We start from the raw sequence: 12,796 nt of genomic DNA on the forward strand, positions 1-12,796 counted from the left end.
ACTACGGGGCAGGGGGCAGAAAGGGGGGGAAGGGAGATGAGGGGACATGGGACGGGGTGGGGGGACATGTATGTGGGAGCAGACATAGGCCAGAGGGCAGAACGGGGGAGACAAAGGGACATCAGGGGACAGGGGTGGGTTTGGGGGGATATGAATGGGGGAAGGGAAGCAGGAGAGGAGGGGCCCAATGCGTGAATGTCAGGGATGGGAGGTGAAGGGCAAACGAGCTGGGGAGCCAGAGCTGGATCATCTGCTGGGGTGGGGGGAGATTCTCTTGATCTCTGTCCCCATATTCTTGCCCCTCCCCATTCTGGGGGGCTGGTCGGCTGCCCCCCATCTTTTTCGCAGCGTCCGAGGTGAGCTCTGCCCAGGGCCCTGAGCTGTGTGGACCCACTGCCCCGGGGATAGGCTGGGGAAGGGACATGGGGCCTTTCACCTCTAGGGGGCTGGTGCTAATCTGTGTCCTTTATTCTAAGCACCAGACCCCACCCCCCAACCAGAGCCAAGGAGAGAACCCAGGAGTCCTGCCTCCCAGCAACCCCCACCCCAATCACTAGACCCCATTCCCATCCCAGAGCCGAGGTATATAACAGGGAAGGTGCCGGGCATCAGGTTTACACAGAGTTTCACTGGCAGTAGAGCAAACACCAGTTGAGGGCAGGCTTTATTGGCTGCTCCTTTAACAACTCAGGATCTACATTTATTCCTCCCTCCCCCACTCACGGGGGCCAGAAACCACAACCCCCACCCCTCTGTCTTGCCTCTGTGCCACATCACTGAGCTAAGAATGGTGATGCAGTCACACTACCTGAGAAGGAGGTTGGCCAGACTCCTCCACCCTCATGCTCCAAGGCGGGCACTGGGACCAGCTGGGTCAGGAAGGAATCTCTGCCCCACTCCATGGGAGAGGGTCACTCCGTGGGGTGCACTGTGGGGGGTGGGGATCCCTCCTCTGCTCTGAGCTGCTGCTCCAGGGAGGTTGGACAGGTCTGTTGGAAAAGTTCGGGGCAGCCTGGGCATCTCTTGACATCTCCTGAGGTTCCCCGTTTCCCAGCTGATCCCCAGACTGGGCAGCTCCCATGTGGGGCTGGGAGGTGATGGGGTGGGGAGACACACCAGGCAGCTGCAGGAGGGGATGGGGTTTGCTGGGTGTTGCAGGGAGCTGGCTTTCCTCTGAGCATGGTAGATTTGCCTCAGAGAGAGCAGAGAAACCATTTGATGGGAAGAAAGGGGCTGAGCGCATCACAGGCTTCCTGGGGCTGCAGCCCCCGGCGCAGTTCCTCATTCCGCTCACACTCGGGCCTCTAACTCAGTGGAGCTCAACACCGGGGCATTGGTGACAGCGCTGAGGGGCCCCCACTGCCCCGTCATGGCGTCTGCTTTCACAGTCCTCCTCCTCGGTGAGTATCGGAGACAGCCAGGGCATGTGCCCATAGGGTGGAGGATCTGAGACCAGGCGTGTGCCAATAGTGGGGATTTGAGACCAGGGCATGTGCCCATGGGGGGGGGGGGAATCTGAGACCAGGGTGTAGGATCCAGTTGCTCTGAAATCTGGTCACTAACGAGCCATCTCCTTTCCAGGCTGCTGGCTGGCCGGGCACAGCGGGGTGTGGGGAGGTGAGTATCAGTCTGTGGGGAAGACGGTAACATCAAGGATGGGGGAGGGGATACATGGGGTGGGGAAAAGAGGAACTGAACCCTGAATCATCCCCAAAACTCAACCGAAACTCCCCCTGTGAGCTCAGACCTCATTCTTCTCAGCCCTGCCCCCCCTCCCCGGAGTAACTGGGAGCTGAATCTGGCTCCTGGGGTTTGATGAAGCAGATGGGAACCATCCCCTGGTTCAATGTCCTGCCCCTGACGGGCTATGAGGATCGGGGGTGGGGGCAGCACGTGGATTTATTTCAGCTCATACAAATGCTAACAGGGGCCGTCCGTTAGCTCTGGATCCCCTCGGGGAACCGAAACATTCATGGTCAGTGCAGCCATGGGGAGAACCCCCCAGATCCGCCCCCAACAGCTCCCTCCCCTGCACTCACATCCCCCAGTTCCCAAGGCCTGGGGAAAGGTGGGTCTTGTGCAACTCCCGCGAGTCACAGATTCTATTTCCAAATCCGGGTCGGTGGGCAGAGCAGCAGGGGGCCCACTGGTCAGGCTCCCTGGCTGGCCTCAGGTGGAGTCGGAGGAGGGCAGGTGATCTCTCATGCAGCTGGGTCCTGAGCTACATGTGAGTTGTGACGAACTGGGACTGTTCTTAATGTGGTCTTTGAATGCTGAGTGGGGAGTGTTGGCTGGGAAGGTTGCAGGGGAGTGTGGCTAGGATGGTCTGCATTGGGGGATGGGAGACTGGCCATGAGGGAGAATACCTGAGCATGTAACCTGAGAACCAAGGAAGGGGATAGAGGCCAGGTGACACCTTTGCCTGGGAAACTGAACAAAGGCTGGGGGAAGAGACGCTGGGTAGAGGGAGAGTTTCAGGAGCTGGCTGGTAATGGAGGGAGCCCAGACGGGGCTCTGCCTCCACCCAATGGGGCTGTGGTGTCCCTGGGACCCCAAGATGGACCTAACTGAGGGGGTCCTGTTTTCTGTGCCTGCAAACCTGTCTTAGGCTACATCTTCACTACGGGGAGGGGGGGTTCAATGTGAAATACGCAAAGTCAGCTACGCGAATAGCATAGCTGAATTCGACGTATCTGAGCCGACTTACCCCGCTGTGAGGACGGTGGCAAATCAACCTCCGTGGCTCCCCCATCGACGGCACTTACTCCTACCTGCGCTGGTGGAATACAAGCATCGATTCGGGGATCAATTGTCGCGTCCCAACGAGACGCGATAATTCGATCCCCAAGAGATTGATTTCTACCCGCCGATCCAGGTGGGTAGTGAAGACGTAGCCTTGGACTGTGTTCCTGTCCTCTAAATAAACCTTCTGCTTTACTGGCTGGCTGAGAGTCATGGTGAATCTCAAGGAAGCCAGGGGTGCAGGGCCTTGTGTCCCCCCACACTCCATGACATGGGTGAACCTCCTGTCCCCGAGCCCCATGGGCGGCACTGCCTGCCCAGGTAGGGGACAGACTCCTAGGCTGAAGTTGCGTATTTTAGGTCGACTTACCTGGCTGTGAGGACGGCGGCGAGTCGACCACTGCCGCGCCGCCGTCGACTCCGCTTCCGCCTCTTGCCACGGAGTCGACGGCAGAGCCATCAGGGATCGATTTTATCGTGTCTTCACTAGACACGATAAGTCGATCCCCAATAGATCGATTGCTATCCACCGATCCGGCGGGTAGTGAAGACGTGCCCCTAGAGAGGCCGAATGATGGATGGACTGAATGGGAGTGGAGGGGCGGTGGGGGTTGTGTCTCCCCTGTTTAACTCCTGTCTCTTGTTGAAAGCAGTGTATGAATTTCTCAAACCCACCATCTGGGTGAGCCCCAGCAGGGTGGTGGCGCTCGGGGGAAGCGTCACCATCCACTGTGAGGGTCGGCAACGGTCCATGGAGTTCTTTCTGCATAAAGCTGGACACCAGAACCGGCAGGTGCGGACGGTGCCTGATGGGACCGTGGCTGAATTTCCCATCACCAGTGTTGGCCAGGAAGATGGAGGGAGCTACACCTGCCACTATCGCTCTCTAGCGGATCAGAATCGCTGGTCATATCCCAGCGACCCCGTCGACATGATTGTCGGAGGTGAAGGAGGGGCCCAGCTCAGAGTCCCGCTCTGGAGATTTGGGGCAGAGGAAGGGGGAATCCCTCCCCCAGAGGGAGCTGCAGAGCAGGGGGCCTTTCCCAGACAACACATCAGTTACGGGGTGATGGGTGGAGCTGAAGGTCATAAACCTCAGTGTACAGTAGAGACTTGCACAGTCCCTTACAAGTCAGTGGTGGTGCTGTGCACAGAACCCAGGAGTCCTGGTCCCCATCCCCCCCTGCTCTCACCCATAAATAAAATAAATTAATGGAGATATCCTAGAACTGGAAGGGACCTTGAAAGGTCATCAAGTCCAGCCCACTGCCTTCACTAGCAGGACCAAGTACTGATTTAGTCCCAGATACCTAAATGGCCTACTCAAGGATTGAACTCACAACCCTGGGTTTAAGCAGGCCAATTCTCAAACCACTGAGCTATCTCTCCCCCTAGACCCCACTCTCCAGACCCCACTCCCAGAGCTGGGGACAGAACCCAGGAGTCCTGGCTACCAGCCCTCGCAGCAGAGAAGTCAGGAAGTGAATGGACCCTGGAGACTGGCCTGGCCTGTCACACACTAGGGAACTAGTGTGTGACATCTGTAACTTTCACTCTATGCATCCGAAGAAGTGAGGTTTTTACTCACGAAAGCTTATGCCCAAATAAATCTGTTAGTCTTTAAGGTGCCACCAGACTCCTTGTTGTTTTTTTACACTAGGGAACAGAGCTCTGGGCCCCCAGGGGCTGGGGTTGCTCCGAGTCTCATGCTGTTAGCCCAGGGCTCAGAGGAAACTCTGGACCCTGTGGAAAGGCATCCAGGAGCCCGTCCCCAGGACCGCCGGGTCTGACCCACCACTGAGGCCGTGTGGTGAGGACGGGCCCCAGGACTGAGTGACGGGGCCTGCGTCTCACGGCCTGTCTGCTTCCCACTGCAGAGCTCAGCTACCCCAAACCCAACATCTACCTGAGCCCCAGTGGGGGGGTCTCCCTGGGGGGAGCCGTGACCATCCGGTGTCAGGGGCAGCACCAGGGTGTGCAGTTCGTGCTGAATAAAGAGCGACGCCATTTCCCACCTGCGGATTCGGACGGGTCTGAGGTTGTGTTTTCCAGCAGCAACGTTCACCGGGATCTCGGCGGGAGATACAGCTGCTCCTATTACAGCCGATCGGAGCCGTTTGCCGTGTCGTACCCCAGCGACCCAGTGGAGCTGGTGGTGAGAGGTGAGGGGCCCGCCTCGGCGTCCCCGTTCCCAGCCCCCCCCACCCAAGCCAGACCCTCACAGGGGCTTGGAGCCAATGGGATGCTCAGAGCCAGGCTCTGCCCTGAGCCCTGACCCAGAAGAGGGAAGCCGGGCCAGGGAACGGGGACAGAGTCACTGGGGAGTTCCCCAGCCAGGGGGGAGAAGCAGCCCCTGGACAATCGGGGCGGGGAGGCTACTTTAATACTGCCCCTTGTGTGTAGGAACCGTGAGTCGCTATTTAATCCCGTGATCCCATCTCCTCTGTTCTCCAGGCCCTTTTCCAGGCAGTGCCCTGTCTGGGGCTGAATGAGGCAGGGCTGCAGGAGAAGCAGTGGCTTGGTGGACATGGCGCTGGGCTGGGACCCCGGAGATCTGGCCCAGCCCCTGGTGCGGCCACAGACCCTGTGTGATGGGAACACATCACGGTTTTCAAAACTGTCCTTCCTTGTGGGGGGGCTCAATCTTGAGGGATCTCAGGCCGAGAACCGACAAACCAAGATGCCCACAGATAGTGGAGACCTCTGCCAACAGTGGTCTCAATAGCGCTGCATAAACACAGGGTGAATAGACAGTTCCTGCCCCTGGTAGCTCACTAAGGAAAGTGAATCTGTCTGTGCCTCAGTTCCCCCCCTGTAGAATAGGGATAAAGTTGTCTCACTGCCTCCCATGGGGATGACTCCTTTCCTCTGTGGGGCTTAGACCCTGCCATGGTGGGTGCCAGAGACCAGCCCGTGAGTCACTCTGTACTGGAGGGACTGGATGCAGTGAATGAGGCAGGGGCCACACATGGCATATGAGCACCCCAAGAACAAGGCAGCCGGAGCCCCGTGTCTGTGGGGCTGGAAGCCCAGCTCGCAGGGCCAGGATTCTGGGATCTGGGAGAGAATCTCTGACAGCGGCCCCCTGGATCTCCCCATGCCTGGGAGCGGCCGGGGAATAATAGAAGATGAGGATGGAGATTCCACCACCTCCCTAGGGAGCCCATTCCAGTGTTTCACCACCCTCCTAGTGAAATATTTTTCCCTAATATCCAACCTAAAGCTCCCCCACTGCAACTTGAGACCATTGCTCCTTGTTCTGTCCTTTGCCCCCATTGAGAACAGTCGAGTTCCATCCTCTTTGGAACCCCCCTTCAGGTAGTTGAAAGCTGCTATCAACCCCCCCACACACACACTCTTCTCTTCTGCAGCTAGAGGATGGGGCTGGGTGAGTGCCTGTGTTTGGCTTTCACATCCTCTCTCCTGTGCGCAGATCCCAGCTTACCCAGACCCTCCATCTCTCTAAACCTCACTGGGGTCACCGCCCCAGGGGTAGACATCACCATCCGGTGTCAGGGGCAGTTCCGGGACGTGAGGTTCTTCCTGCACAAGGCTGGAGACCTGAACCCGCAGCGACACATGGACCCTGCTGAGGACGGGGCCGAGTTCCGCATCCCCACAGTGGGCCGGCAGCACAGAGGGAACTACAGTTGCAGCTACCGGCCCCAATCAGAGCCCTTCATCTCCTCGCAGCCCAGCGACACCATGGAGCTGATGGTAGCAGGTGAGGGGCCCGGCTCCACAGCCACGCTCCCAGCCAGACCCTCAAAAGGTCAGCACCTGACGGGATGCTCAGAGCCAGGCTCTGCCCAGAGCGCTAGGACTGGCCTGGCCAGGGAGCAGGGACAGTGTCACTGGGGGGTTCCCCAGCCAGGAGGGAACAACAGCTCCTGGAGGTTCAGGGCCAAGGGAGGGGGGATCCCTGCCCCCAGGGGGAGCTGCAGAGTAGGGGCCTTTCCCAGGGGATGCTCCCCGGCTGCCCCTGCACTGGGGACTCACAGAGGAGTCAGGGCCCAGGGACTGCTGAGCCGGCCCGGCCCCGAGCCACAAAGCCCCCTCCCCGGGACTGACAGTAACGATCGATGCTGAGTCACGGACTGAGGTGGATTAAGGTTTCCTGGGACCCTGTGCCAGAGCAAGGGGGATCCCTTCCCACCCCTTCCACCTGCAGCCCCTCTCCTGTTCTGCCTCCTCGGCCTACGGCCCCACCCCTTTCTGCTCCTTCCCTGGGGCCCCATCCAAATTCCACCAACGACCCCGCCCCATTCCGTCCCCCCACTGGAGCTCCACAACCCATTTCCTACTTTCTGCCCCTCGTAACCCCCAGACCGGAGAAGTTCTGTCCCTATGCTTTGGCCCCAGGGCGCAGCAGGGAGTGAGAGCTCCACCAGCCCTGAAGCCACAGCAGGTAGCGAGAGCTCCTCCCATCCCAGGGCCGCAGCGGAGATCCCGGGGGGTAAAGCTTCACCTGCCCCCCCCACTCCCCCCACTGCTTCTGCGGGAACTGCAGGAACTGAGTCGGTGTTTCAGCTCCTCCCCCCGCCCCGACAGACTCTGGTTCTACTCCTGCAGGGGGAACCCCCCCAACTTAGCCTTGAGTGGCACTAAATCCCACCGCCCCCAGGCAGCGCGGGGCCAGATACCAGGGGGAATCTATTGAGTCACAGATTATGTGGCAGCTTCTCTTCAGTGGTTGGCCAGGAGAAGGGATGGAGGCTGTTCACGGGGCATTGATTCCCCCCCACCAATGGATTTAGGAGGGGAGCAAAGCCTCCTTCTCTGACATGAACCCGCCACTAACGGAGCAGCCAGAGGCTTCCTCTGGGGACAGCTGGGCCCATCAGTGGTCATGGGGGGTAGAGTTCCCTGGAGCTCCTTGTGAAGTAGCCAGGAGCAGCCAGCATGGGAGGTGGGATACCGGGCTAGATGGGCCCGTACACCCATGAGGAAGGGGGCGAAATGACGTCCAAGCTGGATCAGACAGCGCCCCCTAGCGCCGTGCTTTGGCAATGGGGCCAGCCCTGACTGATGGGGAGTACTCCCCCTACTGAGCCCCTCCCCCTGCAGCCCAGCGCCCCCTAGCACTACAAATCTCCCAAAGGTTGCTGGCTCTGACCCCACTTGACGCCCTGGGGCCCCCCAACATCCTCCCCATAGAATTTTCTGCTGCCTGCGCCCTGTGGTGTCCCAGCCCCTTGGGTGCCACGTGGCGTGGGAGGGGCTGGGGGGGAACATAACAGCTGCTCCTGGCACTCACAGCTGCTGCTGTTTCCCAGGCGTATCGGAATCGCCGGCACCTCCAGGTCTGACCAGCCCCACCATCGCCGGGGTGAGCGCGGCAGCCGCCGTCCTCCTCGTGGCCTTCGTCTGCTTCAGAAAAATCCGAGCCAGTAAGTGCCTCACTCAGCAAGGGAAGGGTTAAACCTGCCACTAAGCAGGGTGGGATGGGGTCACGGCTTGGATGGGGGACTGTGCCAGGAAAGCTAAGTAGTGGGGTGGGGGCTCAGCAGAGGGTGTTGTTGCAAGTGTAATCCCTGTACACATGCACCTGTCCCACCCCAGAGGGGCCGCATCTCAGGGCCAGATGATGGGTCCCCATATAACTAGTCACCCTGCCCCACCCGCACCATCTGTGGCCGCATCTCAGCACTGGGCGAGGTGTCCCTGTATAACAAGCCATGGACACCGTGCCTCTCAGATACCTGTGGTGCCAGGGGAGCTGACCTATGGTTCGGGTTCGTTATAATGAGTCACTAACGAGGGAGGATTGGGGACAGGAAAAGCCCCTGAGTTAATCTCCCCTCCCCCCTAGTGCATGCTCTGGTGTTGTGCTGCCCCCTGCTGGTCCGTCCCACCACAGCAGGGATCCAGGCTCAGCACCAGCAGTAGAGGGGACCCCCCCAGGCCCCCCATCCCTGCTGCCCTGTGGGGGTGAGTGGCCGGGCGCTGGGACCGGGGGATCCCGATCGGCTCATGGGGGATTCTGGTTTGTGTCCCTCTGCAGGAAAAGGAGCCGCACCGAGACCGAGCAGGTAGGAACCCGGCTCCTCCCCCGTCCCGATCGAACTGCCGGGGTCACAGGACTCCTGGGTTCTGTCCCCGGCTCGGGGGGGGGGGATTGGGGTTGGGAGCCAGGACCCCTCAGAGATGACCTGCGCCTGCTGACAGTGGAGGGGCACAACCCCAGAACAGCTGGAGTCACACCACACCCCCCCCAGAAAGCAGTGACCCCCCCCTGCAGCTCCCAGCTGTTCCTCTGCTCCTGCCTCTGCCTCTCCCTGTCCAGCGCAGCTCCCCAGCTCAGCTGCTCCACAGGGAGGAGCCCGGCTGCACCATGTGACTGAGCTGTCTGGGGGGGATGTCATGTGACCCTGCTTCCCCCCCACACACACACACATGTGTCACCTCTGCCTGGGTTCTGTCCCCAGCTCTGGCAGGGGAGTGGGTCTAGTGGTTGTGGTTGCAGGGTCGCCCAAGGGGGGAAAGTGGGGCAATTTTCCCCAGGCCCTGGGATCCACAGGGGCCCCGCGAGCCCTGGCCAAGAATCCCTTTCCTGGCTAGAGGCGCCTTTTTAATTTTTACTCACCCGGCGGCGCTCCAGATCTTTGGCAGCACTTTGGCGGGTGGGGGGGTCCTTCAGTGCCGGGAAAGACCCACAGCCAGTGAAGGACACGCAGCCAAAGACCCAGAGCGCCGCCCAGTGAGTACAAGTGCTGCAGCGGATGGCGCCTTTTATTATGTCCGCTCCCCTGCTTTGCCCCTGTGTGGTTGGGGGTCATGGAACAGTGTTCAGTGTGAGGCAGGATTGGGGGCTCTCTGGGTGTGTTGGGGAATCTCCCTGCAGGTGGGGGGATATGACATTTACAAGTGAATTTTTTCTCTTTTAGCACTATCCCCTTGGGGGTGTTGAAGGCCCCGGCTCAGCAAGACCTCGTCTGTGAGTAACACACCAAAGGGGGTACCATGGAGGGGGCAGGACACCTGGAGAGGGGCGGGGCTTGTTGGGGCTCCACCCATACGGGGCAGGGCCTGGTTTACTGCTGCTGCTAGGCAGGATTAAGGAGAGGGGCCCAGAGGTAGCCGGTGTCCACTGAGCTTCCTGCCTCCTCCCGACCAGCTCCCTGTGCGTCACCCTCCCCTCCCCCTCTAGTTCAGGGTCTCCCTCTGTGGGGCCCCCCATTCTCCCACCCCAGCCCTGGGGCTTTCTGTGTGTCCCCTTCATTTCTCCATCAGACCTTCCCAGCCAATGACCTGGGGAGAATCCCCATCCAGTCCTGGCTCCCAGCCCCCTGCTCTAACCATTAGACCCCACTTCCCTCCCAGAGCCAGGGTGACAACCCAGGCATCCTGCCTCCCAGCCCCCCTGCCCTGCCATAACCCCCTAGACTCTGCTGCCATCTCTGTACCTCAGTTTTCCTCTCTGTAAAACGGGGCTAATGACCATGGCTCATGCTGTGGGGCAGGGGAGGGGTGGCTCTGACAGTCTCTGAGCCCCCTGGCTGGATGGAGGGGTCGGAGCTGGGTGTGGGGTTCTGCTCTGGGCCGGCTGGGGGTGCAGCTCAGCGGGTGTCTCTGTTCTGCAGACTCCTCCGTTGATGAAGGGAAAGAGACACAGACCCTGGTAAGTGTCCCCTGTCCGCGCGCGGGCCCTGACCCCCAACTCTGACCCACATGGGCCCCACTCACCTTATCTAGCACACTCAGTATTTTGGGGTGGGGTTGCTGGGAGGGGCTCATGGGATCGCATCTGGGATTGCAGGGGTGTGTGTGAGTGTGTTTGTATGTGTGTGTGTGTCCCTGTCACCGCCTGCTGGAGGGGACAAGCCCTGCTCTGTGTGAATGTGTTTGTGGGCACTTGGTGCCCACACATACACTTCCCCCCCAGTGATTCTGTCCCCTCCTGTCCCCAGGAGCCCAACCCAGGCACCGACGGACTCACCTATGCCGAGCTGGACCACCAGGCATGGAACACAAAGCGGCGGGACCTGGCCCCTGGCCCTGAGCCCGCCCAGCCCAGCGTATACGCCACAATCAACGTGAGCCGGGGGCCCTGAAGTGAGAGCCCCCCGCAGTCATGGGGTGCCGGCCCCCAGTGGGTGACAGACTCATTGACTCATAGGCTTTAAGGGTCCATCATGATCATCTGGTCTGGGCTGCTGCACATCGCAGTCCACAGAACCTCACCCACCCACTCCTGCAGCAGGCCCCAGCCTCCGGCTGAGTCACTGATGGCCTCAAATCATGGATTAAAGACTTCAAGTTACAGAGAATTTACCACTGACACTAGTTGAAACTTGCCAGTGCCCCGCACCCCGGGCTGCAGACAAAGGCAAACCCACCCACCCATTCCCAGTGTCTCTGCCAATCTGACCTGGGGGAAATTCCTTCCTGACCCCAGATACGGCGACCAGTTAGACCCTGAGCATGTGGGCAAGACCCACCAGCCGGACACCTGGCAACAGATTCTCTGTAGTAACTCAGAGCCCTCCCCAGCGAGTGTCCCGTCTCTGGCCATTGGAGAGATTTGCTTCTAGCAGTCGCAGATTGGATCCATGCCATTGTGGGATGTCTCCTCATCCCATCCCCTCCAGAAACGTCTCAAGCTCAGTCTTGAAGCCCAGTTAGGTCCCTTGGGAGGCTGCTCCAGAACTTCACTCCTCTGACGGTTGGGCCTTGTCTACACTACAGAGTGTTGTTGACAAAAAGCGCCATAATAAAATCGCTATTGCACGTTCACACTGTGCTTCCTCTGCCAGCAGAGCACATCCACGTTTGGTGCTCCAGCATGAACAGCAAGACCATTGCATTGTGGGTAGCTATCTCATCATGCTACTCGTTACCTTCTACAGCTAGGGCTTGTGGGACGGCGGGGGATCGCAGCGCATCATGGTGGCAGGCTCAGTGTCCCATTGTCAAGGTTCCTTCCCCACTCTGACCTCTAGGGTACAGCTGTGGGGACCCGCATGAAAGCCCCTTATGCTTATTTACCAGCTTAGGTTAACAGTAAGCTGCCAACACCAAGCATGTTCCAAATCTTAGGGGAGAGCCACTTGGAACTCTGCCTTTCCCCAATATTTCCCAAGGCTCAACCCCCTCCTTTCCTGGGCAGATTTGAGACTAATTCCCACACCCCAAGTCCTTACACCCCTTTTCCTGGGTAGGCTTGAGAGCATACCCTCACCAATTAGTCCTGGTGAACACAGATCCAAAACCCTTGGATCTTAAAACAATGAAAAATCAATCAGGTTCTTAAAAGAAGAATTTTAATTAAAGAAAAGGAAAAAATTATCTCTGTAAAATCAGGATGGAAAATAACTTTACAGAGTAATCAGATTCAAAGAGCCCAGAGGAACCCCCTCTAGCCTTAGGTTCAAACTTACAGCAAAAAGGGATAAACCGCTGGCTGTTACTTACAAATCTGAAATATGAGAGACTTGTTCAGAAAGATTTGGAGAGCATGGATTGATGTCCGGTCCCTCTTAGTCCCAAGAGTGAACAACCCCCAAAACAAAGAGCACACAAACAAAATCCTCCCCCCCTCCAGATTTGAAAATATCTTGTCCCCTTATTGGTCCTTTGGGTCAGGTGTCAGCCAGGTTACCTGAGCTTCTTAACCCTTTATAGGTAAAAGGATTTTGGTGTCTCTGGCCAGGAGTGATTTTATAGTATTTTACACAGGAGGATTGTTACCCTTCCTTTTATAGTTATGACACCCATGGTGCCTTATTTTCTGTCCCAGCATTCCACGCTGTTCCGACTGCATTTTGTGGCATTTTCCAACAGCCCCATTTCTGGTGCGCCTGCCATCTCTGTGTGAAAGGATGGATCCCTCCACTGCTGGAACGCAGCATGGCTGGTCAGGCGGTATGTCATGAGCTCCCAGTCTGAACAGGAATCAGAGTTCCCCAAGCTGCTGTGTGCCATGGAAAGTATCAACACCAGCTTCTTTCTGGCATTCATGGAGCCGCTGCACACGGCAGACCGTTGCTTTTGGGCTCGGGAAACGAGCACTGATTGGTGGGATCACATTGTTATGCAGGTCTGGAATAGACAA

General features: G+C 58.6%; 1 protein-coding gene across 2 annotated transcripts; it reads left to right on the forward strand.

Moving 5' to 3' along the window:
• The first annotated feature begins 261 nt into the window (after positions 1-261).
• LOC128826596 (platelet glycoprotein VI-like) lies at positions 262-11,976 on the forward strand. Of its 2 annotated transcripts, XM_054009956.1 has the most exons (10): positions 262-1,400; positions 1,582-1,617; positions 3,396-3,686; positions 4,620-4,904; positions 6,176-6,514; positions 8,019-8,132; positions 8,747-8,774; positions 9,630-9,679; positions 10,326-10,363; positions 10,653-11,976. In XM_054009956.1, the coding sequence occupies exons 1-10, from the start codon at positions 1,370-1,372 to the stop codon at positions 10,794-10,796; spliced, it is 1,356 nt and encodes a 451-aa protein (XP_053865931.1). In that variant the 5' UTR covers positions 262-1,369; the 3' UTR covers positions 10,797-11,976. The 2 variants fall into 2 exon arrangements, with proteins under 2 accessions (XP_053865931.1, XP_053865932.1); XM_054009957.1 differs by lacking the exons at positions 262-1,400; positions 1,582-1,617 and having other exon boundaries at positions 3,198-3,686; positions 6,176-6,466.
• Positions 11,977-12,796: the final 820 nt, after the last annotated feature.

This window comes from Malaclemys terrapin, chromosome 20 (assembly GCF_027887155.1).
Source record: "Malaclemys terrapin pileata isolate rMalTer1 chromosome 20, rMalTer1.hap1, whole genome shotgun sequence".
Taxonomy (NCBI): Eukaryota; Metazoa; Chordata; order Testudines; family Emydidae; genus Malaclemys; species Malaclemys terrapin.